Here is a 27,368-nt window from a genome sequence, read left to right on the forward strand (position 1 = left end):
GCAGTAAAGATAATCATCAAAATTATCCTTTTTATTTTATCTGTTACAACTCTGCATATGTTGAACGCCCTCGGGCGTCTCGGGTCTAGCTCTTTTGCGTTTCCGCGTTACATATTGTATCTGTCGTTTAAACACACGGTTCTCTTTGAATTCAAACGACACCACGGTGCACTTCTGCTATTCAATTGGTATTTCAGATGTTATAAAATTATAGCTTTCTGTGAAGTTATAGAAATTAATAAGGAAATGTAGATCACATACCTGCATAAAACCGCATGAATTATTAATCAAAGCGAGTTCTATTTGCCATTAGTACATTATATGTTAATAACAATTATAATAAATAGAATATCACGATTAGCATATGGTAGTCTTTCCACATATACAGTAATCATTTTTATAAGTATTTTTGAACGTTAAATGATGTTAACGGGCCATAAACCGTGTAAACATCGTAAAAAATCATATTCTGTCGTTCTTTAGTAACACTATTACATAATAAAAGATATGAAAACCCTTGTATGAAGGGGTCCAAACAAGCTTCATATTTCATATCAAGTCATACCTACTTCTAAGTTATTGATGCTGACATGGGTATTCAGGACTAAATTCTGATTGGTCAGTATTTACCAATCAACAGAAAGGGAAGTTAGGGGATAGATCCGTGTGTCTCACTTCAGCGGTATCGATCCAAAGCGTCACCAAGTTCTCTGCCATGCCATTTCATTCAATAAACTTTATAACTCTTTTATCTAGAGTTTATGTCTCTCAGTCTTTCATCATTTATTGATGATCACAAATCGTTCGTGAAAAATGTTAAGATCGTAGCCAAGAGTGCGGAAGACTACTGAACGGTAAGTTAGTACGTGGAAATAAGATCAGAATAGGGATAAAGTACTTCGATAAGTACTTTCGATTCAACTGTGAAAAAAGAACAAGAATTGTAATGCTTTTGTAACTATTTATTGCAGTTCCGGACTTTGAGAATTGTATTGGTTTGTGTTTGTTTGACAATTTAGATGGTCATCTTAATAACTTGACACGAGTGAACATTTTCATATGAAATCATGGAGGTGTAATGTGGAAGGTAACGGGAACCATGTAATGTATTGATGAAATCTTTCCTATGAAAAATCATAACGAAGTTAATTCTTTGTTTCGAAATAACCTAAGAATGGGTTTGTTTCTATATTTTAAAAATAAAACCTCATCTATTTCTTTTATTATTACCGGTATGAAAATTTCTGATGGCAATCAAAGAAACGATCTTAAACACAGAAGTAAAATAGATATTTCAAATCAAATACAAATGATATCGACTAGAACTCGTATAAGATAGTGTTACACAGACATCCTACGCAATGTGACAATTAATACGTTCATTAATACATTTAATTAGCAGTCCACCGAATAATTATGTAATGAGTTTTCCTGGTAGAGCCAATAAATATTTCTTGTTGATACTTTTAACAAATGTTTAAAACAAATGTACTACAGGTATATACATAATACGAAAATAATTATTGATCAAATATAATTCATGTACAATGTATTATATTGGGAAAATATAGAGTTATCTTTTCTTTAGAGAATTACGTATCTCGCACGCACACGAGCAGTGCATTTGAGAACAAAATTATCAAGATAATAATTTGAGTCTTTTCGGTATTAAATCGCCATCTGTACGATTCTTACAATGAGGGGACTGCTGCAGAAACTGCGTGGACCGCTCGCCCCTGTATGTGTTTATTTAACGTGTGGTAATCTATAATCACCGACTTTAATGTTTCTGGTATTAACCTGTCATTACTCGTGCAGATGAAGCACCGATACCGCGTAATGTATTTTTTCAATCGTTACTATGAACTTAAATATCGTGTTAATATGAGATTTGCCTAAGCTGGAGTATGGAGTGTGTTAGAGATCGTGATGGGTGTCAAAACACACGTGAAACGGGGTGCTCTTACGTAAAATACCTGCTTATTGGAAAGGACAAACATGATTATACCGCTTACAAACAAATGCCGTCCAAGATTACAACTTCATGCTGTAAATCAAGAGGATGACAACCTATATGGCATTTACGAAACGTTGCATCCTGGTATTTGAATCAAAATTTTGAAAACAGATTGGACTTATTCATCAAACAGATTTTATTGGTAGAAATAGCCTTTCTAAATTAACATGACCGCCGCGGTGGCCAAGAGGTTAGAGCGTTCGCCCCGAATAAAAGATAAAAAAAATAAATTAAAAAAAAGCGTTCGCCCCGCATGCAGGAGGCAGGGGTTTGAATCCCGACCGCGACAGACTGACAGTACCATCGCCAAACGCTTGGCATCGGGTGTGAATGTCACGGGTCCTCTATATTATTCAGTTTATTTCTTTGTGCCATCTGGCACATCAGATATACAATTTTATACATAATGAAATATAAGGTGAACAACATACACATAATCAGGGCTATAGATCAGCATACATATACATATACATATAAGTATAAAAGATAATATTTGTAATATAGGTGATTGCGTGAGAGTTGTATGAAAATAAAAATAGAAGAAAAAAATTGTGTTAAATGAGAAAAAGAAATGGGGTGTAATTACAATTATGAATTGTCCTCGGAGATTACCTTAAAAACGGATGCCCCGTGTCACAGTAGGTGTGGCACGCTAAAGAACCCTCACTGCTCAATGGTCATAAGCGCCGAGCATAGGCCTAAAATTGCAGCCCTTCACCGGTCTTGGTGACGCCTCCATATGAGTGAAAAATTCTCGAGCGAGAATTTAAGCAAGATACAATTAATCAATCAATCTAAATTAACATGTAACGCAGGCTTCAGAGATGCAATAAGAAAAATCTTTACATGTCGTATCCTGGAACGTTATTGCTGACCCATCGTTAATTACAATGTAATTTTATAACAAAGGTTAAGTATTACGTAGATGTATTTTGATAAAAATGAGATAGCGAAGAAAAGCTGTCAAGAAGTTTTGACACAGTAAGTGCATGCCAAACACCCATACCCACTTTAATATAAGTATTTTTGATCCGAGTCTGGACACTCATCATATAAGTTTATGTATAGTGTATAAATTTTGTACATGATATGAGTCTGTGTACAATGTGATAGTTCTGTACGTGATATAAATAATACATAATGTAGTTCTGTATATGATATAAGTTTGCGTACATTTCTAAATGTTGCAGTGTTCATAGATGTGATTATAAATAGTCGATCTTGTAAAAAAAATAAAATGCTTTCTGGTCTAATGCTTATAACGACATACAATGATTAAGAATCTTTTCAAGTATGATTCTCCGTCACCAAATGTTGTTTGAAAGTGATAACGAAGTTTGTATAGCACTTATCTTGTAAAAGTGAGGTATTCTTTTGTGCGCATGCGCTCTTATGTCTACGTCGCCTTTATCATGGAATGGTACCTCGCCATTACTGGAACGACAAAATCCTTAACTGAGAAGAGTTAGAAAGATGTTACGATACGGTTTGTAACACGTGTTTATAATAGATAATTTTTATTTCCATTGTCATTTCTTGAGCAAACAGAAAGCCACGTGTTGCACCGCACCGTGTTTTAAGTATCCCTGCAGGACAAGTTAGTTAGTAATTTAGTGGCTAATAGTATTATAATATATTATAATGCAATGACTAAATACACATTTTTCTCAGTAATTTGCGCTTTACATAGTTATTTACCTTATGTTGGAGCGATTCTTATTAAATGCACGAATTTGTTCGTAATGTTTCATTCCAAAATTTAGTTAACTTTCATTTTTTTTTTCTTAAGTTTATTACAAAATTGCAAATTCGAAAATAAATTCATAAAGTAGTACTGAACTGATGCGGAATAATGAAAAATCACTCGTCGTTTAAAATTTATCGGACTATCAAATACAAAGGTGAACAAAGTAGATATTTTTCACACAAAGGATTTCCACCCAAGTGAAAATGTAGCGGAGATTGGTCAGCATAAACAAACACCTATGCATGTATTTAGGGGTAACTTTGTTAGTTGTGGAAGACGTGCAGGTGAACTTCTCAGGCACATAACGATTGACATCTGGCAGCTTCCGTATGTACTTTTACTTCAAGTACATTACATATGAAATACAACTCCCCAGTATCCAAGACTCGGAGCCAGAAGTAGATGTTTCTCAGTTGCTATAGATCTAGTGTACATACGTGTATGTATCATCAACTCTTTCCACGGACATTGACACACTAAGGTTTAGGAAATTCACAAATGACTCGCATCCGTGTTTCCTCAACGACGTTTTAATAGTTTACATTTCAATAGTTTATAGTTTTGTTATATGGGATGTTTTCTGTTGGGATAGAAACCAAAGATTTGCATATTATTAATGGGGAATTCCAGGTTTTAACAATGTGAGTATCGCTTCATTGGACATCTATGAATTAAATGTAGATAGAAAACTATTTCATTTGAATTTTTGGTTGTTGTTTTTTACCTCGATTTTAGTTGTTGTTAATTCGGTATCCGTCATGTATATACACACATAAGATGGCAGGCTTCTAATTTGTTACTAACGAAGCCATGCAGTTGACGGCATGTAATGGGTAAGAAATTTGTAAGTTTCAGATTATCTACTCTTTCAGATTGTTGTGTAGAGTATAGAATGACATTAGTAAGCACTTTTAAGATACTCATGGACTTTTCTTGATTTTTCTAAGACTGATAAGTACTACTGAACACATGTATTTACACATTGCAAAGAAATTACGTTTGACACGCATATAATTAAGACTTAGAGGACACACAGTACCCAGATAAGATATGAATGAAAATTATTTTCATTTATTATACTGCTATCAGTTTCCTTTATTTCAAAATACAGGCTTAATTTCAACTGTCTGGCTTACAGTTTTACGATTTGCCAATAGGATATTTATGCTGAACAGACACGGCTATATTTGTCTCTATATTTGAATATTTTATTACTCGTTGTCTGTCAAATATTTTTGCACGCAAAAATAAATCGACTGCTTCTTAATTTAATGTTCATCAAATTTATAATTGGTCAACAAGGGCCAGTTTAAAGAGTCTCTATCATAACTGGTTATTAATTTATTTTAAAAATCTAAATACGGTAATTTTACTGACTCACCTTTTTCTGACAACTGTTTGCATTGTTCGCTTATTAAACTTTCATTTTATAGCTAAATAGATATGTATTTGATGTCAATTTCAAACAGACCTTAACGCAGCAATCGGAGCAAATATTTATTTTCGTGCATAGATGCGTGACTTATATATTCAAATAACAGTCGTTAGTTAAAAACTTCGCATCATTAAATGAGTGTTTTGATGTATTGCTAATTTACTTTACATCTGTGTATCAGTCCTTGATACTCTCATCATATTAAAAACATTAATATGCCGATTTCCTTCGTTTTATCATTACGTAATTCAAAACATTCTTTTTTTATAAAGGGGTGAACTATATCAAGCAAAAACCTTTTATCTTAAGAATGGGCAGTCAAGTGTGACACACAAATATTCATACACAGATTGTAAATAATTAAACAATACGCCTTGAAGTTTAGATCTAGTTTTAAGCGTTGACGTTTACTTGTAATCACCATTCACAGCTAATATTCATTTGTCTGTAAACAAAGATTTTTTTTTTTAAAAACCTCTAACATGACCGTATAAATACACATGTACATGCATCCATTATACCAGAATTAATGGCCAAAAATTAAAAAGGAGTGATGGACTTAAAAGTATATTTAGGACGGAAAAGTATTACATAACGCGAAAATATGACTTAGAAGAAGTGTTGTTATAAAATGATTAAATACCATTAAATTTTAAAATGTAAAATGACGATTGTTTTCATATTCTCACCTTATTACATATGTGTTTAAGATTCCTCTTCTTCACGAGCGTTTGTAAAACTGATTGAGGGCTTTCTATTCATTTACCGAGAACTGTTCATTCTTATTATCAAAAGAACTTCAATTTTCAAATGAACTTGTAGGACGTATTCACCTTTGACCGCCCAGTACGGTTAAGTAGGAGGACTGCAAATTCTCGGAGTATAAGCGTAAACTGACCCAAACCAGGTTATATAGCATAATATGCCCCAATATTAAATTCATTCCGTATATATTTACATTTCTAATGTTTTTGCCTTTGATACCTTTACAAATAGCAATGATAGCCATTTTCATGAATACATTGCAGTTGTAAACAATGAGCGTATTAATCTTTAAAAAGTATCCATGTAGTAACTTTATTTCTAACGATTGGCAATTCCGACAAAAATGAAAGTAGAATGTATATAGAAAAAAATAAATGTCATTTTCGAAAATCCATGCACGCTTCACGTCGGCATACTTCATGAAACGCGTTAGCGCTCTATACCGGCGTGAAGCGTTGCAGTTCAAACCCTTGTGTATTTTCAAAAATGAATTTATATATATATATATATATATCTTATATTTCTGTGTGTATGTGTACCAATACACAATTCTGCTTTATCCAATTGTATTTTTTGCAAATATGTTTTATACCGCTGATGTCATTTATATGATTGGTGCGAATAAATGAACCTCAATATGAAATACGAAGAACGGTGATCCTGCTGATAAATTTACAACCTTAACCCCAGTAAACCAATCATAGTACACTACGAGATTTAATTCTGAACATTGATAAGAAAAGGTGTGTATGATGTCCAAGAACATCGTCGATAAACATATTTTTGTAGTTCATGTATATCTACTCTGTATGCTATAATTCTTGTTCCTTGTGTGGGCGGGAATTAGATTACTATATCACTCTATTATGTATATATGACCAATCATTCAAATCCCGATATCTATCTCAGTCGTTGGTAAACACCACTGATGCGCACTGAAACCGTCCAATTATTACCGATGCTGGGTAGGTCTTCATCCTTTCAATATGATATTTTATTTGAAATATGACGATTTATTTGAATTAGGAATTATTCTATTTTATTTTGAATTAAGCTCTAAGCCTGTCCGTTTGAATGTCGTATTTCCTTGGAAAATATAAATTTTGAAAAGTTTCTACTGTAAAAAAAAAAAACCCAAAAAAAACAACCAACCATCCAGGAATGCGATTTGCAATAATGCATCATGTTTGTGTACTATAACAGAATAATGCCCGATGTATCATGTGTTATTTATATTATAAAAACAAAATATCGTCCTATAGATTATATCATGTGTTATTTATAAACACAGAAAAATGTATGTCATGATGTTTTTATCACCCATTCTTTATATTCAATTTAATTCTCGCTATTTTTTTTTATATTCCCATGTGAACATCATAGTCGATATATGGAATCGGTGTTTGATTACATAACACGCACGGTCTGCCATTGCAATCTAACGTTTACCTGGCTTTTTGAAGAATGTCGGTTTACTTCCTTATTATTTTCATTAATTGTTCACCTCCCTCTGATGTAATTTACTAATTAAAATTGGGGGATTTTAAAAAAAATATTTTCAAGACTTTAATTTTCGATAAATATGTTATTCCAATATATTGGTGGTCAGTGTGTTTTAAAGGATTCACTGGGCTTTTAGGTTCAAATTGCCATTAATTATGTTGATATGCACAAGATTAACACATCTAATCAGATTACAGCAAACTAGAACTGCGCGAAAGTTTGCAAGTGGGTTAAATATCACTTTTCGGAGAGGAGAGTCCCTCGTCCCTGTCAGGGAACACCTGTTTCTCCCTGCCGATAATGCTACTAGGGGAGACTACCCTAGGTAGAAACTTTGTACATGCATGTCCGTCTCTCAAGCACGTGGCAACATATTGTGGTGTTTTATCATTTAGAAACTACAAAAAAAATCCATTTTGCTTTCTAAATTTTTTAATATGCATTTGTTTCGTATAAGTATTTGATTATCGCCAGTTAAGTTAGCAATTAAACAGGGGTGGATCTAGATAATTTTCAAAGGGAGAAGTGGTTGTGACCTACTTTTGATACCCTTTTCGCCAAATAAGGGGTTGAAGAGTCCAAACTGGCAAAATACGACATTTTTGAAGTTTAAAAATCCTCATCCGAAGGGGGTTTCCAACTTCCGTTTCTCCCTCTAGATTCGCCACAGATTATAAACCTTTATAAAAATAAAGTTGTAAACTTCCACCCATCTGGTTTGAAATTGATGTTAATCTGGAATAACTGTTAATATTAGATAGCTATAGGTGTACTCTTACTCTCCATTGTTAATGTTGCAGGTTATGTACCTATTAACACATCCCCAGGCAATGAATGCATATTTACAAATGTACTACCAAGATACTGAAATCTTATAGATAACACAATTTCCCAAATAATTATACAATCCTTGAAATAAAATGAATTTTCACCGTCCAGAGCTTGGTATACGTCCTTGACCTAAAATCCATTTTCTTAGTATTGTCCTCTTGTATTTATTTCCCGCTCCTTTTCTCTTGAGTTTTTTATATCCGGGTTTCCGGCCTAATGACTGCATATATGTACGACAAGACACCGAGCTATGTAAAATAGTTGTGTATCAATCACGGAATACCTACCCATGTTGTTAGATCGCCTACCCTGGGGTGCACTTTGTGGGTAATCAATCATGTCAAATTATTACTTCTACATAACCCGTCTCATACCATTTCTGAACTGTTGTCGTATAGCTATGAGGTCGCTAATGATTTCACTCCTTTGGTAAGATTTATTTTTAACCTTTTGTATTTTTTCAACTATGTTAATGAAAGTATAAATGAAATAAATCAACTTTTTTTTAACTAATGCATAATTTATTTGAAAAGCAACCGATTCTCTTCACCGAGACGGAATGCATGTACATGTATGAGCTAGTGAGACGGTCCTTTTTGTTTGTGAATTGGGTCGAGGCTCAATTGAATATCTTTTTATGAAGGTCCTAATATGCATGAGCTTACAAAAATCGGTGGCATTTTTAGCGGTTTAAAAAAAACGAGCATTATTGCCTGATCATTAGAAAATTTCCGTTATTCGTTTAAACTCCGATATGGATACTACATCTTTTAATCAATATTCACCCACACCTCAGATGATATATGCTGACATCCAGAGCGTGTATGTGAAGGAGGAATAGGAGTACGATTTCAGACGTGTTTCTCGTATATTAATTTAATTCGTATTTAATTCATAATAATTAATATTTGAAGGAGGAATGATTATATATAATTAATAACTTGCATCACAAAATTTACCACAGAATATAAACATTGTCAGCAAATATGTCAGCATGCATGGAGAAAAAAAAAAGCTATTAAGGAAAATTACGAACACGGGGTCTGACATCTTATCATTTACTACACACGGACTACTTTAAAGTTTATCACACTTCATACATTGAAAATAACAAGGATTGAAATACATATAGATATAAGATTGATTTAATCACCAATAGAAAGGACACGAGTAACGTTATACTATACCCGTAGCCAGCGTTCGTGTAGTCGTGGTATACAAACGTTGTTTTAATGGTACTCAATGTACATTTTAACACAACAAAATAAAATGAAGTATGAAAAGGGTAGGAAAAAAGCACACAAACAGATATATTCTAAATTGTTTATAGACATTATGTAAGGCCATAAGTAGGTTTGTAACCTTTAAAACATCCACAATCAACTCTCTGTCTTCTCCAGTGTCACTTGCATAAAAACGTTACCGAGACGAGTAAATGAGACACACCATTTCAAGGCTTGTCCTGGAATACCTGTTCAAGGAAATGTTGAATAACTATTTCTTCATAAAATAAAGAGTAAAATAGTCTTTCTGAAATGAGTAAAATACACATACATTTTTAAATGGTGGTATTCTATTATTTGTTGATTAACAAAAGCTCTCCTAGATAATCTGATCGTCGCTATTTTATAACAACACGAAGTAATTTTGTCAGAGGTTTTGCGATAGTAGTAATTAAGTTTGTTATTTAGTAATTGGGTAACGAGATGAGATTTGAACATGGCGCTCGCGTAGGGTGGTATTTTTCCAAGAAATCATTTTTGTTGTTAGATGTTTTTTCACGACATGACATTTGAACATCTCCATGACGAGGCTTGTGCCTCTGCTCCAGTTTGTCCGTATGTTTATCTGTGAATATGAACTGCTTACTAAAATCTACAGCATGGATTAGTATTCAATTTTTCTCATTGGATAGATGAACTGATTCGATTTCGTGAACGTCTCCGTGTGAGTGAAGACGATAACATACAATCAGCCGTGAGTGATCTGTGCGAGATAAATATAGAACTTTTAATTGTCGTGCTAGTGAGCTAGCTCAATGCGGGTTAAGTGATATATATTCACAACGACGAGCATGCCCAATCCTTGTTGATGGATACACCGCAGCGTGTGGAACCTGGTGGAGGTTTACAATCCCTGGTCATGTTTCGGAAGGTTATCTCCCCTCCTAAAGGTTGTGTTATTCTGGTCTGTGTGCTAAGGGACTTTCCTTTTTGTGCAATTATGGTTTGGCACTGCACGTAAATGTACCATCTGTATACTATCACTGAAAAACAAACCCACATATATTGAAAAGTTGGATATACCAAATGTCCTATCATAGTTAAATGGTGTTGTGATGCATTAAATTTCATATCAGTTTATCAAGGGTTTCTGTTCGATGTGTTTTATCAAATATTAAAGATCACTGAACTGGGTAAGGTTGGTCCACCACCGCCCTTTGATTAGCACGCTGTTTATGCCCATTTAAAAAAATCAAGTAATTGGGTCAAATGAAACACTTTGCCCTTGCTTTTCCGAAATCGATTCAAAATTATTACAGCAATTGAAAATTTGTATTATATTCAAATATTTGCAGGATCCATTTAAATCTAGTTTCCTCATTTCACCACTTCATGTACATGTATATGTAAGTAATAAATAATTCACACTGTATGATTTGCAGGTGATTGTACAAGTAATACTAAATATAGTTTACCCTGACATAATGAAAATATTCAACATCAAACCGATATTTTGTCCTACTACTATAAGTACCCCTAGGAATATCATACCAATTTTAACCCATCGCCCTTTGTGCGATGTCAGCCATGGCTCTTTGATTCTTTACTGAAACATAAGGGCAATGATATAAAATGTGTTCCTTTAGGGGTGGGTGGGCGATGTACATGTATATCAGTCACCTACTCTCAGTCCATGTTTGTTTGGGGAAAAAAAAGAAGAAAAGAACTATGCAACTTATCAGAATAAAATCCCGTAGAGTTGTTCTCTAACAGCATGAATGAGTTATAAATGTCGAAGATAGTAAGCCACTATCAAGTCAACGTGTAAGTCACATATTGTTAAGTCACAATGTAAGTCCTGTAATGTGAAGTTTGTGTGTAAGTCACATATTGTTAAGTCACAATTTAAGTCCCATAATGTGAAGTTTGTGTGTAAGTCACAATGTAAGTCCCGTAATGTGAATGATTTGCAGGTGTTTGTATAAATAAATACGGTTTACCCTGACATAATAGAAATCTTTTTAAAAGAGCAAAGATATTATCTTACCAATATAAAACAAATTCGATGGTAAACATTATTGAGGGCGGCAATAGATAATGAAGACGTACATGCATTCCCCACATGGAGCAGTACAATCTTACAGAATCAGCTAGAAATTTGAAATATGGATACAGGGGTGTTTTTTTGCGTGTTTGATATTTAAATCCGGCATGGTGGATGTGGTTAACCTAAATTTTCTCTAATTTGTTGTCAACTTTAACAGTTGTGTAATATATTTCACAACGAAACGACCTTGAAACACCACTTGGTAATCACCACATTTTCTTGACACACTGCGGATAACCCTTTGGACTCGGTATCACATACATAGTTGCAACGAACGAACACTGTGTTTACCCGTTGATCCAAAGCTAGTTTAGCAGAAATAGGTTCGGCATGGAACTGTCACGATGGTCTGATGTTAGGTTGTAGGGTATCAGGTAGGGCCCATCACAGCTACGTGTTCTAGTGGTCCGTCTTCTTATCCAGGGATGTGTTCAGGACCCGACCCCTGTTGGAAGTTCCTACTGAACCCCAATCCCCACCTTCCACTGTCCTAAATCAAGTGCTTTAAAGCAAACAGGATGCTACGCATCACATTTAATGTTTTCTCATTATGATACGCAACATTGCCTCATGATGATACACAACATTGCCTCATGATGATACATATCACATTTAATATTTTCTCATTATGATATGCAACATTGCTTAATGATACGCAACACATTTTCTCATGATGATATGCAACACATCATTATGATACGCAACATTGTTTCCATGATACGTAACATATTTTTTCTCATAATGATACGCAACGAATTGTCTCATGATGATGCGTCCATGTACTAAATATGACATTAAGGGGTAAATAGCTGGTCAACAGATTCTTACATCAATTCAAACAGATGTAAATAACTTCATATACATTGTCGCCCTGCATACATAGTCACCCCTGTAAAGACTCTAGTCGACAATAATCCGTCCTATCTTGAGGTCTACACCACATTCTGTCGCACAAGTACGTTGGCACAAACTGTTGCCGGCCGGGCTCGAACACTGACATGAAGTAATAACCAGAAAGATATCACCCTTGCGACAATTTGTAGATGTACTTATGTCATTTCTTGTTGCCAGAGACACGCCATGGCAATATCAGTTTAAACAATATTTATTCGTAAATAATTCGATAATAATGTTTACAAACAATGTCTTATACATGAAATAGATTGAGAAACAAGCCAAAAGGCTTATATTAATCTCTCTCTAAAAAATTTTAATATTAAACTGCCTATGTTGTTTGATCGCCTCTCTGGACATGTATTGTCAGCTGTATAATGTCTTTGTTCGATAGACAGTCTCAGCACGGAGTTACGCGGGCGAAAACATATGTCAATGGACAATGATGTTTTCATTGAGCGTCGACATAAATTGTTGCTGGCGATATACGGTAAAATCGGGCGAATACGCCACGGACTATAGTAATAATGTGCTATAATAAGGTACTACAGTCGCTACGATAGTAGTTCTAATAGCAAAGTAGAGTGTTGATCACATGTATTAAACACCAATATTATCAGCACGAACGTCGCTCAAACTTAGTGAACACTTTTCGCTCGCCATTTTGACCAAGTGGGAACACACCGTCCTCTCATAGCGTTCGCTACATTCACACCGCTAACCATCAATACTAGCTTCAGATTGACAGTTCTAGATACTGATCTACTAAATTATGTGGCATAGATAATTGCTTACCTATGCGAGTTATGACCCCAATTTTCTTAAATATTTCTATGTTACAAGGGGCAAGGCGAGCGACTTTATCTTTTTGGAATACATATACAAGCTGTTTCGTCGGTACTAAACGCTGTTTGATATTCCCCTTATTTATTATTTATCAGTATATGGTGGATTTAACCTTTACAGAATTTTATTTTTTTTTTTTTTACAAATAAAAGCAATTCTTAAAAATGCCAATCATTTCATCTTGTTCAGTGACTACAGATTTCATACATTTGTAACCTGTTTCAAGTTGAGGTTTTGCTAATTCGGTCATATGAGGCCTCCAGTAAAATGTGGTATCTTGCAAATGGCATATTTTACTGCGTTTGTATAAACAATAAATACTTTATCATGTTCCAAGGACATACATTTTACATGAAATATTAATTTCACTAAAAATTTTGATTGATGTAAATTAAATTGCATTTTGAATTAATTTGTTTCATTGACTTACCGAGTCTGACAGATCCTCTTCTTCTCGGAAACCTTCCATGCACCTCCGGTTTACAGATGACTCGGGGGGAAAGTTTTTCCCTATGTTCTTTATCAGAAAAAAAACAGTTATACCTGTAATATAGCAACTAATTATGAGAGTCGTGTAAGGTTAATTGGACGTTTAGGGCTATTTATCATCGAGACGAATTATAAATACCTTATTTCATTTTCAGATGCCTTGACTTCAGCCGAATCACAGAATCCTCAAGGTAAACCAGTTACCATTATCCTTACAATGCATCGATATTTTATTAAACGAAATGTTATTCTAAAAATTGATTGCGAAATTCACAGGAGTAATAAACTCATTATGGATGTATCCCCGTGGATAGATATTTAGATTTTAGTATTGTGTGAACTTCACAGGGTCTATCGCAGAACACATCACATTTTAACAGAGTTTGTAAAGTAAAATTACGTTTTTCCCTCTTGGTCAAATATTGATATCATTCCCCCCATCATTGATATCAGAGGACATTAACTGAATTTCATTTGAACTGTGATGGTTATAAAGATAATCGCTGAAAGACAAAATCTTACGACATGAGGGTAAATTGAACTAGGAGTTGAGGATGCAGTGGTTATTTGTCTCAGTGAACTTTTAAGTAAATAACTGGAAGTTAGAATACACATAAAATGGTCAATTTTCGACAAACAAATGGTTTAAAGTTCAAAGTTAATACCATAGTGTGGGAAATAAGGACTCAACTGCATAAATTCATTCAGCGAGAACTAAAATATGTACGATATATATATATATATATAATAAATCACTGAAAAGACCGTTGTAGGTGAAGTACCGCAGGCTGATGCAAAGCGCTTAGGTTCTTTAAGGTGCCAACGCCGCCGTGACATGAGACCCCCGTTTTGAAGGTCATATTCGAAATACCCGTGATTTTCACTTCCAAATGCCAAAGTTTGGCAAAGCTATGTTTACGTCTAAGGTTTGACGCGGCCATAGCACGAGCGGGTCTCGAACTCACGACCTACCGGTTACGAAGCGAACGCCCTACCACTGACCCACAGCGACCGGTCCCGGAAGTGGAAGTAATCCCGATGGTTCTATTGATCTGTCTTACCTTTTTCCAGTTAACATTAGTTCAGTGAATATTCTATATTCTTTTACTAAATGCAGAGACTTGGGCGTGTTACATCATGGTTTCGTTAGACTTTCTCCAAAATTAGTTTTCGTCCGAAATTCAGAGAATACTGGGAATGAATACCTTACCAGAACTTTTCGTCAAATTAAATGTGGTAAATATGATGATATTATGAAAAGAATTGGGATTGAAATTCTTGTTCACTTAGAGTCCTATACAGTGAATTCGTTTATATGAATCTTTGGAGAGTGTAATACAACATGTACATGTAAATTGCGGGCGACGCCATGTTCCTCGTCATTGACCCAAAGTATAGGATCGCTGCTCGTTATCTTCACCTTTTCCTGATGACTTAATACATTTCTCTCTCGATTTGACGGAAAAGGCCGATCGATGTTCCAAATGCATCATAGACTGCTGTGCATTGTGATGTCAAAGAGTTAAAGGCAATCGGAACTCCTCGAATGTCTCGCGCATTCGACATCTATGTCGAGTGCGCGAGACATTCGAGGAGTTCCGATTGGAGTTAAAGATACTCATACCCGAGCGAATTTGAAAATGGCTGTGACGTGATTTTGTGGATTTTCTCCGCCAATTCTCCTTCAACTTTGATGAAGTATTCTGAATAAATTTAATTTCTGAATACTGATAAGCATTGAGGGTACCGTTTAGATATATATGATGTCAAGGCGATTTACCAAGTATAAAAAGGTAATCGACAAATAACTTTTCGTGCCATTATCCTTGGCTATCCTTAATTGACATACATATGCAACTATTTGCCAGTTGAGCAAAAAAAAAAAGAAAGAAGAAAAGATAACAACAACAACCATCACTTACAAATGCAGTGTGTATATACATATAATATCCACTTAATAAATATGTGTCGGATAACATAAAATTATAACTGGAAGAAATATTACCCTCATAAAGATATCAAAAATTCAATACCATTATAACTCACATCAAAGTCAATACAACATAAATGTCATTTATTAAGTTCTCCGCTGAGAGAGCAAAGCGCGCGTTGGATTACTTTGATGTCGATGCCTTCCCCCTCCCCCGCCAATATTCACATAAAGGACGAATTACCTTTCGGGGGGGGATTTTACTTTGCTCACTGAACGCAACCCGGAGTATTTATTGTTTGACAATGAAATACAGGGTATAATTGTTTCTGGGTACCCTATAAGCATAGTTGTGGGAGGAAAATCAGAATACATACAGGAAGCTATTATGATACAATATGCTTTGAGTTTTAAAAAAAATACAGCCATCCTTCACAAATTAGTCCAAAGTGAAACAGCAGGTAGATGATTTAAATAATTTTATCGCGGCAAAATGTAATCTATACTTTTTTGTAGTAATTATTAACGCTGCCTGTCTCCGCTATTTCATTGGTCCGCGTTTATGTGATTAAATCTTTCATGTCTACTAGAAAGATTTAAATAATTGACAGACTTTGAAATAGCAAATGGGCTTCGAGAAGGATCTTGAAGAGATAAGTAGTTTTTTTAGAAAATGAAATCTTCGATGTCATTGGGACCAATTTCCCCCTAGGGCCCGCTTTCATCGTTCCAAATCATAATCCAACATAATAAAAACAACTTATATACACCCGCAGATTCCCAGACGCAATAAGCTCAGCTGAAGTCGTTTATCTAAATGACAAGTATAAGAGAAACATTAAATTTTAAACATCATCTAATATGTTAAATGTTAAAAATGTTAAATGTTTGAGAACTGAAAAATTCATTCGTCATCAATAATTATTCCAAACCCGGTAAAATTCTTCAGACATAAGCACGTAAGTACCTTGACAGCGAAAGGTTCATCAATCTAATTATGTATATCCGCATTGTCACGTGATTTAGTTGCTAAGAGAAAATACAACGACCTATTTTCGCACTTTTCTTCCTCAAAGAAAAAAGGAGTATACATGCGTTCGCACGCTCTCCCTGGCCAAATTTGGGTTTTATTACTGCTGTAAAATTAAATGAATCATTTTTAAAAATCTAAGATATCTAGAATATTAAGTATGTAAAATCTTCAAACAAAAATTCCCAATACGCCTAAATTAAATACATATTAATCTATTCATGGCAGATAATCATAAATGAATCATGTCAAACTGCAATCACTCTTCAATAAAGTAATTTTTTCACGTACAAATGATGTGATCTGAAATGTAAATATATTTTTGTACTATTTACTAATATCCATAAAGACCGCCCAAACATGTTGGTTTAGATACTGATTAAACATTGTCGCTGGTCACATGTTGCGGGCGATAGCGCCTTGTGTCAACACTATCAACACTATCATTGATTGTTCTGCACTATTATTTATTATACAGATAAAGTAATCATGGAGAACACCTGTTTATCAATCGATTGACTTAGCAATTCTAAACACATTTGCTACGATCATGGTCTTTTCCGTAAACGCTTTTAATTTCAATATACCTGTTCCCCCTGCAAGCCTTGTCACCTTACCGTGTGTATTTACAACTAACGCATTAAACAGGTCAAGTGTTCTACAGTTGTGTCGAGCTTTTGATTGGCTTCTCGGTTTTTTACCTGCATTGTCAAACCTAAACGAGCGTAGTTGTGACACACATTTGTGAATGAAATAGTTCGGTGGCTATGAAATCAACCAATCAAATTAGCTGGCTGACTTCATTGGCACAGAGCGGTGTTTATTTATATCTAGCTACACGTGTCTTATTATCCAATTATATTGTCTTTTTTTTCTACAGGAAGTGACGTAGTTTTCCCTGTCGACCATGTGACTACCAATTTGAGAATGCCGTCTGTTAGCCCTTCTCAATATGTATGTATCCAAGAGACTAGATGCACTTGTTTTTCTTTGCTGAGTCAAAATGATTATTTCTGCTCCACAATGTGTAAAGGTGATAAGGAAGTGCACATTTCTCTTTGCATTAGTTAAACTGGAATGCAATTTTCCAAAAATTGCTCTCTTTTTGAAATAGTATATTAAATATCCGAAAAAATAATTTCTTTCTTCATTTTGCATTTGCAGATTTGCGATATGCTTGATCCATTATTTGAGGAGTCATACATAGAAGGAAACGAATATACGGGACAACAGCAGCAAAGCCATTTAGAAAATATTGTGGATTCTACTAGTATATTTTGCGCTAATAACAACATTAACGGTACGGAGACCGGAAAGATGAGGGGAGAATCACCGGACACTGCCTGCAAAGTCACAGACTCCGCGGACTTTTACCAGGGATACCAGGCTCAGTCCTACCCCACGGATTACTCGGAGGGCCACGAGAGATTGACACACCAAGGAAACTATGAAGTGTCATACTGTGCAAAAATAATGGACACTAACCCAGTGTGTGAAGACAGAAACGCAGCGTATGATAGGCAGTACCTTACAAATAAAAGGACAAAATACACAGGTACAGTGAATTATCTAATGACAATTTTCTTCTTCTTCATGTTTTTGTATCATTACACAATATGTAAATGATTTAAAAAGTAAATCTAAGTATGGTGTTATCCCATATTTCATTATAATTTGCTAATAGCGAGTATTGACAGGTCGATAAACTGAAATTGAACGCTTTATCCATGATATGATTTATTTATTAATTTTGCTGAAATTAAACTACAGTTGTTTCATTTTTCTATGTAATAATGGTAAAATGTTATGACTCCGCCAAAAAAACCAAACACTGATGAATAAAGAGGTATTGTTTGAATTATAACATCAATGAAACCTTAATACTTTATATATTTAATTATGAATTATTTTAATGAAACGGTTGGCGAATCAAAGTTTTAAGTATTATATTACATTCATAAACAAAAGCACAACGATGATATTTTTTATTTTGTTTTATTATCAGTTGAAAAGAGAGATGGTTAAATTTTCCCTTGTTAATTCAATGTCATGAATATTAGAAAGTAGAAAGCTCTTTAGGGGAACTTATTGCTTTCGGAATGAAACACATGGATTTCATGTACTAATAAATTCATTGCTATCATCGTGATGTTATAATTGAACTAGAATTAATCTATAGATACAATAACACAAAAGCAAGTTTCCTAGTGAAACATGTAGCTTTTAATAATACAGTTTATATTCTGGTTTTAAAAGTATTTAATACTTGTAATAATGCATTATTGTGTCCTGTTGAAAGATTGTTTCAATTCCTGTTCGAAAAAATCGCAAAGTAATTTATGAATACATAAAAACAAATTTTAATTGCAAATTTTTGATCAATGATTAATTTGATACGACCTGGCTCTACTTGCTTTAGATCTCAAATGTACCGCCTTCACCCCACCAAATATTGAGACACTTAAACAAAAGATCAAAAAGTTCACAGATGAACAATAACGTGTCGAGGGTTGTTAACACAATTCAGGTCTTGTCCGACATGTCCAGAACGCGTCGATCGTAATACACTGCTTTCGTTTCTGGTCGATCGCTTGTTGTTGTCTCCGATAATTTATCCATAAAATATTTCTTCTCCATAAACAATCATCATTAAATTTGATTGATTTGAAAAAAAAAAAAACTGTTCACTAAAAGATCGCACTGGATGACCATTGTAACACATTTCGTCCTTGCTTTTTAATAGATTCCAATGAATTTGCTCGCTGGTCTAACAAACACCCAGAGACCTGGTCTTCACAAGAAGTTTTGGACTGGATCTTCTATACAGCTGAGAAAAATGGAATTGACTGCGAACATCTTTACGCAGAAAACTTCCGAAACATCGCTGGGTTTGATCTCTGCAAGATGGGCCTTGATGGTTTCCTCAGACTCGAGCCCAACTATGGCCGTCTGTTTTACAAAATGTTTCGGGACTTGTGTGATGGATGTGAGTATATATCATCCATTCTCAAACAAAAGTGTTACGTTTCCATGTCTTCCCCGTTTCCAAAAATGATATGTTATTTTACCTTTTATGTTACAGTGTTCTTTCATCAGAGGATTGAGACTCCATCACACCACAGTCCCAAGGCCAACGATCTTAGTTTCTCCCCTACCAAACCGAGGGAAAACATTATCATGAATTCCGAATCCGCCCCCCTTGCTCCTTCGTATTATACCGTCCCTGGTAAGTTTCTACATGTAAATCAGTAATTAGGTAGTAAAGCAAATGTATATCTTTTTTTTGTGCTCTTCCATGGAATGAACTGTAATATTTTTTTTCTCATGAACAGACATGGCAAAAATGGAGACAACACCTTCGCAATATATGTACGAAATTCCCGGGATGACTCAGTACAAATGCCGAAACATGCATCCGATGTCAAATCCATTCCAAGGTAAGAAAACATTAAATCAAAGAGAGAAAAAATCTTGACAATTCAAAAATAAAATCCTCTCTTCATTAGCAATGCTTTATAACCTAGTTTTTAACTTACAGCTACACATTTGAAGCACCACCCCCTACCGCCATACGGACACATTCCCTCACAAATCATGTATCCCAACATGCCCAGATGCATACCATACCCGACCGACGAACATCTACACCAACCCATTCGCCGCCGACCAGGAAGGCCTCGAACCAAGAGCCATCCCTCTGAAGAGGAGAACCACAGAGAAAAGAAAGGTAACTTAGGAAAACAAACAGATTTTTTTTTTAACAGCTGTCATATGATTGTAGATAAAAACCTTGAAAATTTATTTTCTACTATTGTGTGTAAGGTTTGTTCGGCCACAGTAACCAAGTTATACAGTATATTTTAAAATGATTGTTTATTGCCTTTCAGTCAAGAATCAGCATCTTTGGGAATTTATCTATGAGATTCTGATGAACCCAATGTATAACCCTCAGTTCTTAAGATGGGAAAATCAGAGAGAGGGCGTGTTCCGCTTCGTCCAATCAGAGGCTGTGGCCCAGCTGTGGGGAGGACTAAAAAATAACGAAAATATGACCTACGAAAAACTAAGTCGAGCTATGAGGTAAGCGATCTATTTATGCCCACAATATTACAAATCAATCTAAGAATAGCAATAATGTGGAGACAATTGGTCATTTTTATCCCATTCATACGTTTACTAGACATGCACGGTTGATTGGACCTGATTCATCACAAACCTCTTTAACCATTTCCTCGTGTGTCTAGCTGTCGTAATATACAGGTTCTCATCAAACAGTTCGATATAAAAAAAAATATAGATCGAATGAAGGCATACGATGCTTACCATGAATGGAGAGAACTGATGGGCGTTCTGATGACTCACATCTTTGTCAATATCGTGAACATCCCCCCACGCATATACTTGTACTATTGCTTATCAAAAAAATAAATCTCCAAACCCATCCCACCAAATCATGCAAATTTCACCGATTTCTGAATGAGACTAAAGATCTATGTCAAGAATTGAGACAGAATGGTCAGTGTTAATCAGCTGTATAGTGTGACGCAGACGATTGTTTGTTGTATAAACCTGACATCTCCGTCACTGGGTCCGGTTATCATTGGGTAGCACTCGATTTGTCGAACTATTAAACAAATGGTATTTGTCGCCTCATCCAATGACGTACACCAGTATAAACCAAGTCTTCACAATGCTTCTTCCCTAAATTGTAATCAGTACTCATTATTACGCAACAGTACGTGATGTTGGATACGAAATCAACAGAATCACCATTTCTTTTATTTTATTCTAGGCACTACTACAAGAGAGGAATTTTAGAGAGAGTAGAGGGACGAAGACTAGTCTACAAGTTCTCCCGTGTAGCGATGGAGAGAGTGAGAGAGAAACGACACTCTATTTGACTATAGTGTCTATGGAGTATGTGTTTGCAGACTTCAGTGTACACTGTCACGGACAAGAGTGGTTTCTGTGGATGTGGTCCACACAGTTCCCGTGGTAGGCGCATTCTACCGAGTGACCAATATAATTGGCTAGCAGCTTCTAGTCGATCCTTTGTGTTCAAGTCCCATACGCGGTGTTCGAGTTCAAGTGCGCATGCGTAAATAAGATGTACTCACATTCAATCTTAACGTCTTAAATGACAGACATTATATCTTATGCAGCCAGAAAATTCCACACAAACATGGCGATCTTTATCCGCAACGGAAGTGAGGAAAGGGGAGTTCATTTCTTATTGAACGACAATATCATACTGGTGCCACTGACATGAATATTTATTATGTTTGATGTCCACAAACTGGACAGAGATACTACAAAGTGTTGCTATTCTTGTACATTATGCAATAATGTGTGTGAACAAGTTTTTTTTTATGCCCGTAGAATTTTATACTGTAAATAGCGAGTTCGGAAATGTAAGAAACTATAAACATTTGCCTACTTAAATTGTTTTATCTTTCCTTGTGTAATAACTATTTTGTTATTGAAACTGAAGTGCGGTTTATTTATGATCTTTATTACGGTATTGTTATGCTCTCGGTTTCTTTCTGACATTCTGTTTATAAACACATATATTTCAAAAGTTGACCAAAGTTTTTATGAATAAGGGTCATGCAAATTTTCCATTAGAAGACGTGTTAAATTGAATTTCGATGTACTACAACGATTTTTGCTATTTGTTTTTGTAAATGAATTATACAAGAAGGAACATCCGTTCTTTGTGCTGCATAAGAAATCTCACGCATTCCATAAGTTTCTAATAGACAACGTATTTTGTATGTCAATCGAATCTCAAGCCTGTGCTTTTTGTTGTTGTAAATTATTTTTGTATGTTATTTATGATCGCTTCTGTGTAAAGCATCACAGCGGCGGTAGCAGCAACCATTGCTAAATTAGTATTTATTTCTTGTAAAATAAACTTTGAAACGCTTTAATTTTATCTTGTGATTTAGAACAGGAAAATGAAACAGTTCTTTCTTAGAAAGATTAATATCCGCTGCTATAAAGTGTTGAAATTTAGTGACAAACTAGCACCTATATAGCACGACTTAAAAATGGATAGTCTCCCAATTTCAAGTGAACTTTTCTTCGTAGAAAAGTACAAAACGGTAGACAAAGAAGAGTAATAAGTGTGTGGTATACACATGACAGGGAGTTAAGGAGGGTATACACATGACAGGGAGTTAAGGAGGCGTACTACATCATCATAATGGCTGACTTCCTTTTAAAACGGACGAAAATATGAATATCAGCAATATTTCTATATTCCTTTTATTTGATTGCCTAGATGGGTAGCTCAGTTGATTATTGTGTCGACTGCTGGCCTGGATTTCTTGGGGGGAAAACCCCCTCGAAACTCGGACTTAAGTCTGATATTTTACTCAAATTCTGACTTCTTAAATAAAAGAAAATTCAAATTTAAGTTTGAGATTTTTTCCCGAGAAATCCAAGCCCGATCTGTAGATCGCAGGTTCGATTCCAGCAGGGGTTTTATTTTTATTTTTTTTTTCATATTACTTTCTATTAAAACCGCATTGATATACTTTGACTAAATAAAGTCAATCTGAAAGATTCAAATTTCAAATTATATTGGACATATCCTCCAGTATTCATCGATATGAAAGGCGAAGATAACGAACAGTGACCAATCTACATATGTATATCTTTCTGTGGTGTGTTACTCCTCCTTAAAAATGTCCAAATCTGCAACATGTGCCTTCCTATTCCTAAGTCAAGTCTCCGTATGGGTAAAAAATTCAGGAGTGGGATGTTGAAACAATGTACAACCAACTTATTCCTAAGTCTCTTTGAACTATTACCCAGCATGCCTGAAATAATCATGCAACATCATATATCTCTTCACGTCACAGCAGTGTAACAAAGGGGGGTCTTTACCATATCTACGACTTTCATGCGTGACGTCATTTGAGTAGGGGAAAACCCTGAAATTTACAGACTACGTTGATGACGTAAAGTACGTGTGTTGTCTAACTAATATAGTGAAATGGTAATTTACGAGAGAGAGAGAGAGAGAGAGAGAGAGAGAGAGAGAGAGAGAGAGAGAGAGAGAGAGAGAGAGAGAGAATGTTGAATATTATGTAAAATTTCCCAGCATTGTATCATATATTAGAAATTTAAAGGCTGTGGAGACGCACCTAAAATGTTTCATCTACTAAGCTGTCATAATGTAATTATTTAATGGACCAGGTAGTTATTATAAATACCACGGTGTATTTCTATATGACACATACGACGCAAAGCGATGGTGATCAGAAGAACATATAAGTCAGCGTTTGATGATAAGTGACCAACAAACAAAAAATCTAATACAGATCACTCTATAAAGTAAATGTGAATCATGGTTCGAGAAACAATAGGTGTATGTACTTGGGAAATAGTAACTGTCTGTGTAGAGTTCCTGGAAACGGCATATCACAACCTGTTAAGCATAAAAAACATAAACTCCCCGTGTAATGTTACGTAACAATTGCTTCTGTTTGATATACGGAATATTACGTGTTGACGTCTTTGTTGTTTAAGTGTGGGTAATTAATTAATTATCGAAGACTTCCGATCTGGGATGTAAATAGTCACAATTTAATTTGATATTTATCTTGGTTTTTTTCTTCTCTCCTTTATCGAATTGCGTAGATTATCATAGTAGAGTAAAATAAAACATAAACTACTGTTATACCTCTATAAAGCTTGGCAAATTCAAACATTATTTTCAAGACTTAAACCGTAAATTACATACCATCCTATAAAATGTTCTTTTAAAATGTGTTTATGACTCACTAAATTCTATCTTTAGGTATAAATTGAAACCGGTAAAATATTTTTAACTTATCAGAGTTAAATGCGTTTATTTGAAATACATTTGATTTGAAAAGTTTTTTGAAATCTAGTTTCATATATCAATTTTGCGAAAGTGTTTGGTTCTTGATCCAAGAAACATAACTCTGGATGTACTGTCTGATTCTATACACGATTTTACGTTGATATATTTGTCGTTCTTAAACGCTCTTGCATACTCGTAGAATAAACTTGGAGCTACGGATTTTTTAAAAATGTTATGGTCGTTTCTCGCTTAAAATAGTTAGACCATATGAAATACTTAATGCAGTGCTTCAAGAAGATTTTCTATTAATTTCAGATCAGATTGTTTTAAATGACAAACTACATAATACAAAATACGAGAAGATTTGAGCTGAGGAACACGTGTCACCTGAATCCTCTGCTAGCCGTCCAGTGTTACTTTTCCAAACATTTGTAAACATTTGTGACGTCACAGTTAAGTTAACCAGAGGGGCAACATTTTTCAAAGTCTGAGGATGTCAAAGCGTAATGGCTGACGCTTCTGTTAAAACTGTTCGCTGATTTTTATGGATTCTTGAAAATATGGATAGTTGATTTAAACAATATTTTATTATGTATAAAACATAAAAGGATTGGACAACAGGCGTTGCCTATATAAGCACTCTCCATATAAATACATAGTCAAGGTCATACAGATAGTTATTATAATGATAATGAAGCAATAAAATATTATATACATTGATATGTTTAACAGTTTCTATTTCTATAATTTACAGCTTGTTGTATGACTGACAAATATAATTTATAATTAATATGGATAGTTAATTGTATATGCTTGCGTTCATTGATATCTTATAAAAATAATGATAATTTAACACTAGTATCAAATAAATCTAGCATCTGTTATATATGCTTTTGGACGCGGATTTATCACAATGCATTGCATGAGTTAAAACGGTTATTGTACTACAATATTACAAATACATTTGTAACGTGTTATGGGACAAAACTGAACCAGTTTGAAGATTGGAAAAAAATATTAGTTTATTGCAAAACGACTTTATATGTAAAAAAATAAATAAATAAATAAATAAATAAAAAAAGAATATCCAACATAAGATTAACAATTAGAATCACTAGACAATATTCATACATTGATGTAATTCTTTGTTTGGAAATGTGAAGTTATACTTTTGGGGTATTTATGTAACTTGCATATCTACCTAAGACACAATGACCATTAGTTGCTTGAAAGAGGGAAAGGAAACTTTCATCTTTGTCGAACGATTTTTTGTGTTCTTTTATGAAACGGTCACTGATATCCTTGGTAATTTCTTAGTGATATTCGCTTCAAATACGAAAGAGAACAAATGATCCGATACTCCAGAACTCTCCTTTAAAACGATTACAATATACATATATACACATTGGGATTAAATGACACACACTTAATCATACCAAGAATTTGTTTTCTCATTAGTACGACACGAGACACTTAAATTACCATTTGCTTACTTCTAAAGTGATAATCGTACTTCATTTCCTATGTCGATCTATGAATGAAAAATATTTTTACTTATTTTAAGAGCCTCGGGTAGTTCCAAGCAATGTTTGCTTAATTTCAAATTTAAATGCTCATCAGTTTAAGCATCAAATGTTTTAGCTGAAACGTGAGATAAAAGAAAGAGGAAATGAATGGACTAATCTCCTCTTTCTGTGAACTGATTGATTTATGTGATGTTTGATCCTAGTGAGGACATTCCACTTCTATCGTATGACAACCACAATTCGACACTTCACCACTGATCTTTCAGATCTCACCGTCGTTCTCTCTTTTTACATCGAACATAAGGCAAAGGAGCAGTTTATAAAATACAAATTGTAAATGTACTTATTTTAAAGTTTTGTGTACCACTCAGTAGGAAAATACATATAATAGTGCTTTATTTTATCAAATAAAATCTCCTAGACGACTACATTAAAGATTATTTGTTTGCTCCTAGCATTTCAGCTACAGCTTCATATATATATATATATATATATATATATATATATATATATATATATACATGTATATATATATATATATATATATATATATATATATATATATATATAGATTAATGACCAGATGGATTTCAATTACATAATTATGTGATTGAAATCCATCAGGTCATTAATCTATGTAGCTCTGTGAGGCCACGTCGTGCACTCTAGAAGATTATATCGGAGATTTATCCCTCTCTCTCTCTCTCTCTCTCTCTCTCTCTCTCTATATATATATATATATATATATATATTGATTTCCGTGTTTTCTTTTTCATATTTGTGTAATATATATATATATATATATATATATATATATATATATATATATATATATATATATATATATATATATAAGTCTCTTTTTCGAAGTATAATCTAAAAAATAATAATTTTAAAAAAAACCACTTTCTAGAAATATTTCCACCGTGTTACCGATCTTCTTCAGTCATAGCAATGTAACGCAAGACTACATACACAAAAGTACTGTGACGTCACAGTAAGTATTATACAATAAGGGATATCGGAAATAGAAAATTTTGGAACTCTTCAGAAAAAGAAGTTACGAAAATTATGCGTCACTTGGGCAACTCTTGTATACAAATTAGTGATGGCTAAAGAGGACACTTTTCTGATATAAAAATATATGCCTGGTTTAAAGATTATTTTTCAGAATGTTGCAAGTGAATGTAC

At 34.3% G+C, this 27,368-nt stretch overlaps 1 protein-coding gene across 9 annotated transcripts in view; it reads left to right on the forward strand.

Moving 5' to 3' along the window:
- The window catches only part of LOC125645652 (ETS homologous factor-like), a 45,582-nt gene extending 22,835 nt beyond the window's left edge, over positions 1 to 22,747 (forward strand). For 5 of the 9 annotated variants that reach the window (XM_048871301.2, XM_048871303.2, XM_048871306.2 and 2 more), the window contains 9 exons: positions 14,013 to 14,048; positions 17,698 to 17,771; positions 17,982 to 18,372; positions 19,561 to 19,803; positions 19,900 to 20,043; positions 20,150 to 20,254; positions 20,356 to 20,544; positions 20,705 to 20,897; positions 21,610 to 22,747. In XM_048871301.2, the coding sequence (XP_048727258.1) occupies positions 14,013 to 14,048; positions 17,698 to 17,771; positions 17,982 to 18,372; positions 19,561 to 19,803; positions 19,900 to 20,043; positions 20,150 to 20,254; positions 20,356 to 20,544; positions 20,705 to 20,897; positions 21,610 to 21,718 (1,484 nt within the window). In that variant the 3' untranslated portion in view covers positions 21,719 to 22,747. Of the gene's footprint in view, positions 1 to 4,229; positions 4,406 to 8,516; positions 8,728 to 14,012; positions 14,049 to 17,697; positions 17,851 to 17,981; positions 18,373 to 19,560; positions 19,804 to 19,899; positions 20,044 to 20,149; positions 20,255 to 20,355; positions 20,545 to 20,704; positions 20,898 to 21,609 lie in introns of those variants that run through there. The other 4 variants (XM_048871310.2, XM_048871311.2, XM_048871309.2 and 1 more) reach the window with 4 other exon arrangements.
- Positions 22,748 to 27,368: the final 4,621 nt, after the last annotated feature.

This window comes from Ostrea edulis, chromosome 6 (assembly GCF_947568905.1).
Source record: "Ostrea edulis chromosome 6, xbOstEdul1.1, whole genome shotgun sequence".
In the NCBI taxonomy this organism is placed as follows: domain Eukaryota; kingdom Metazoa; phylum Mollusca; class Bivalvia; order Ostreida; family Ostreidae; genus Ostrea; species Ostrea edulis.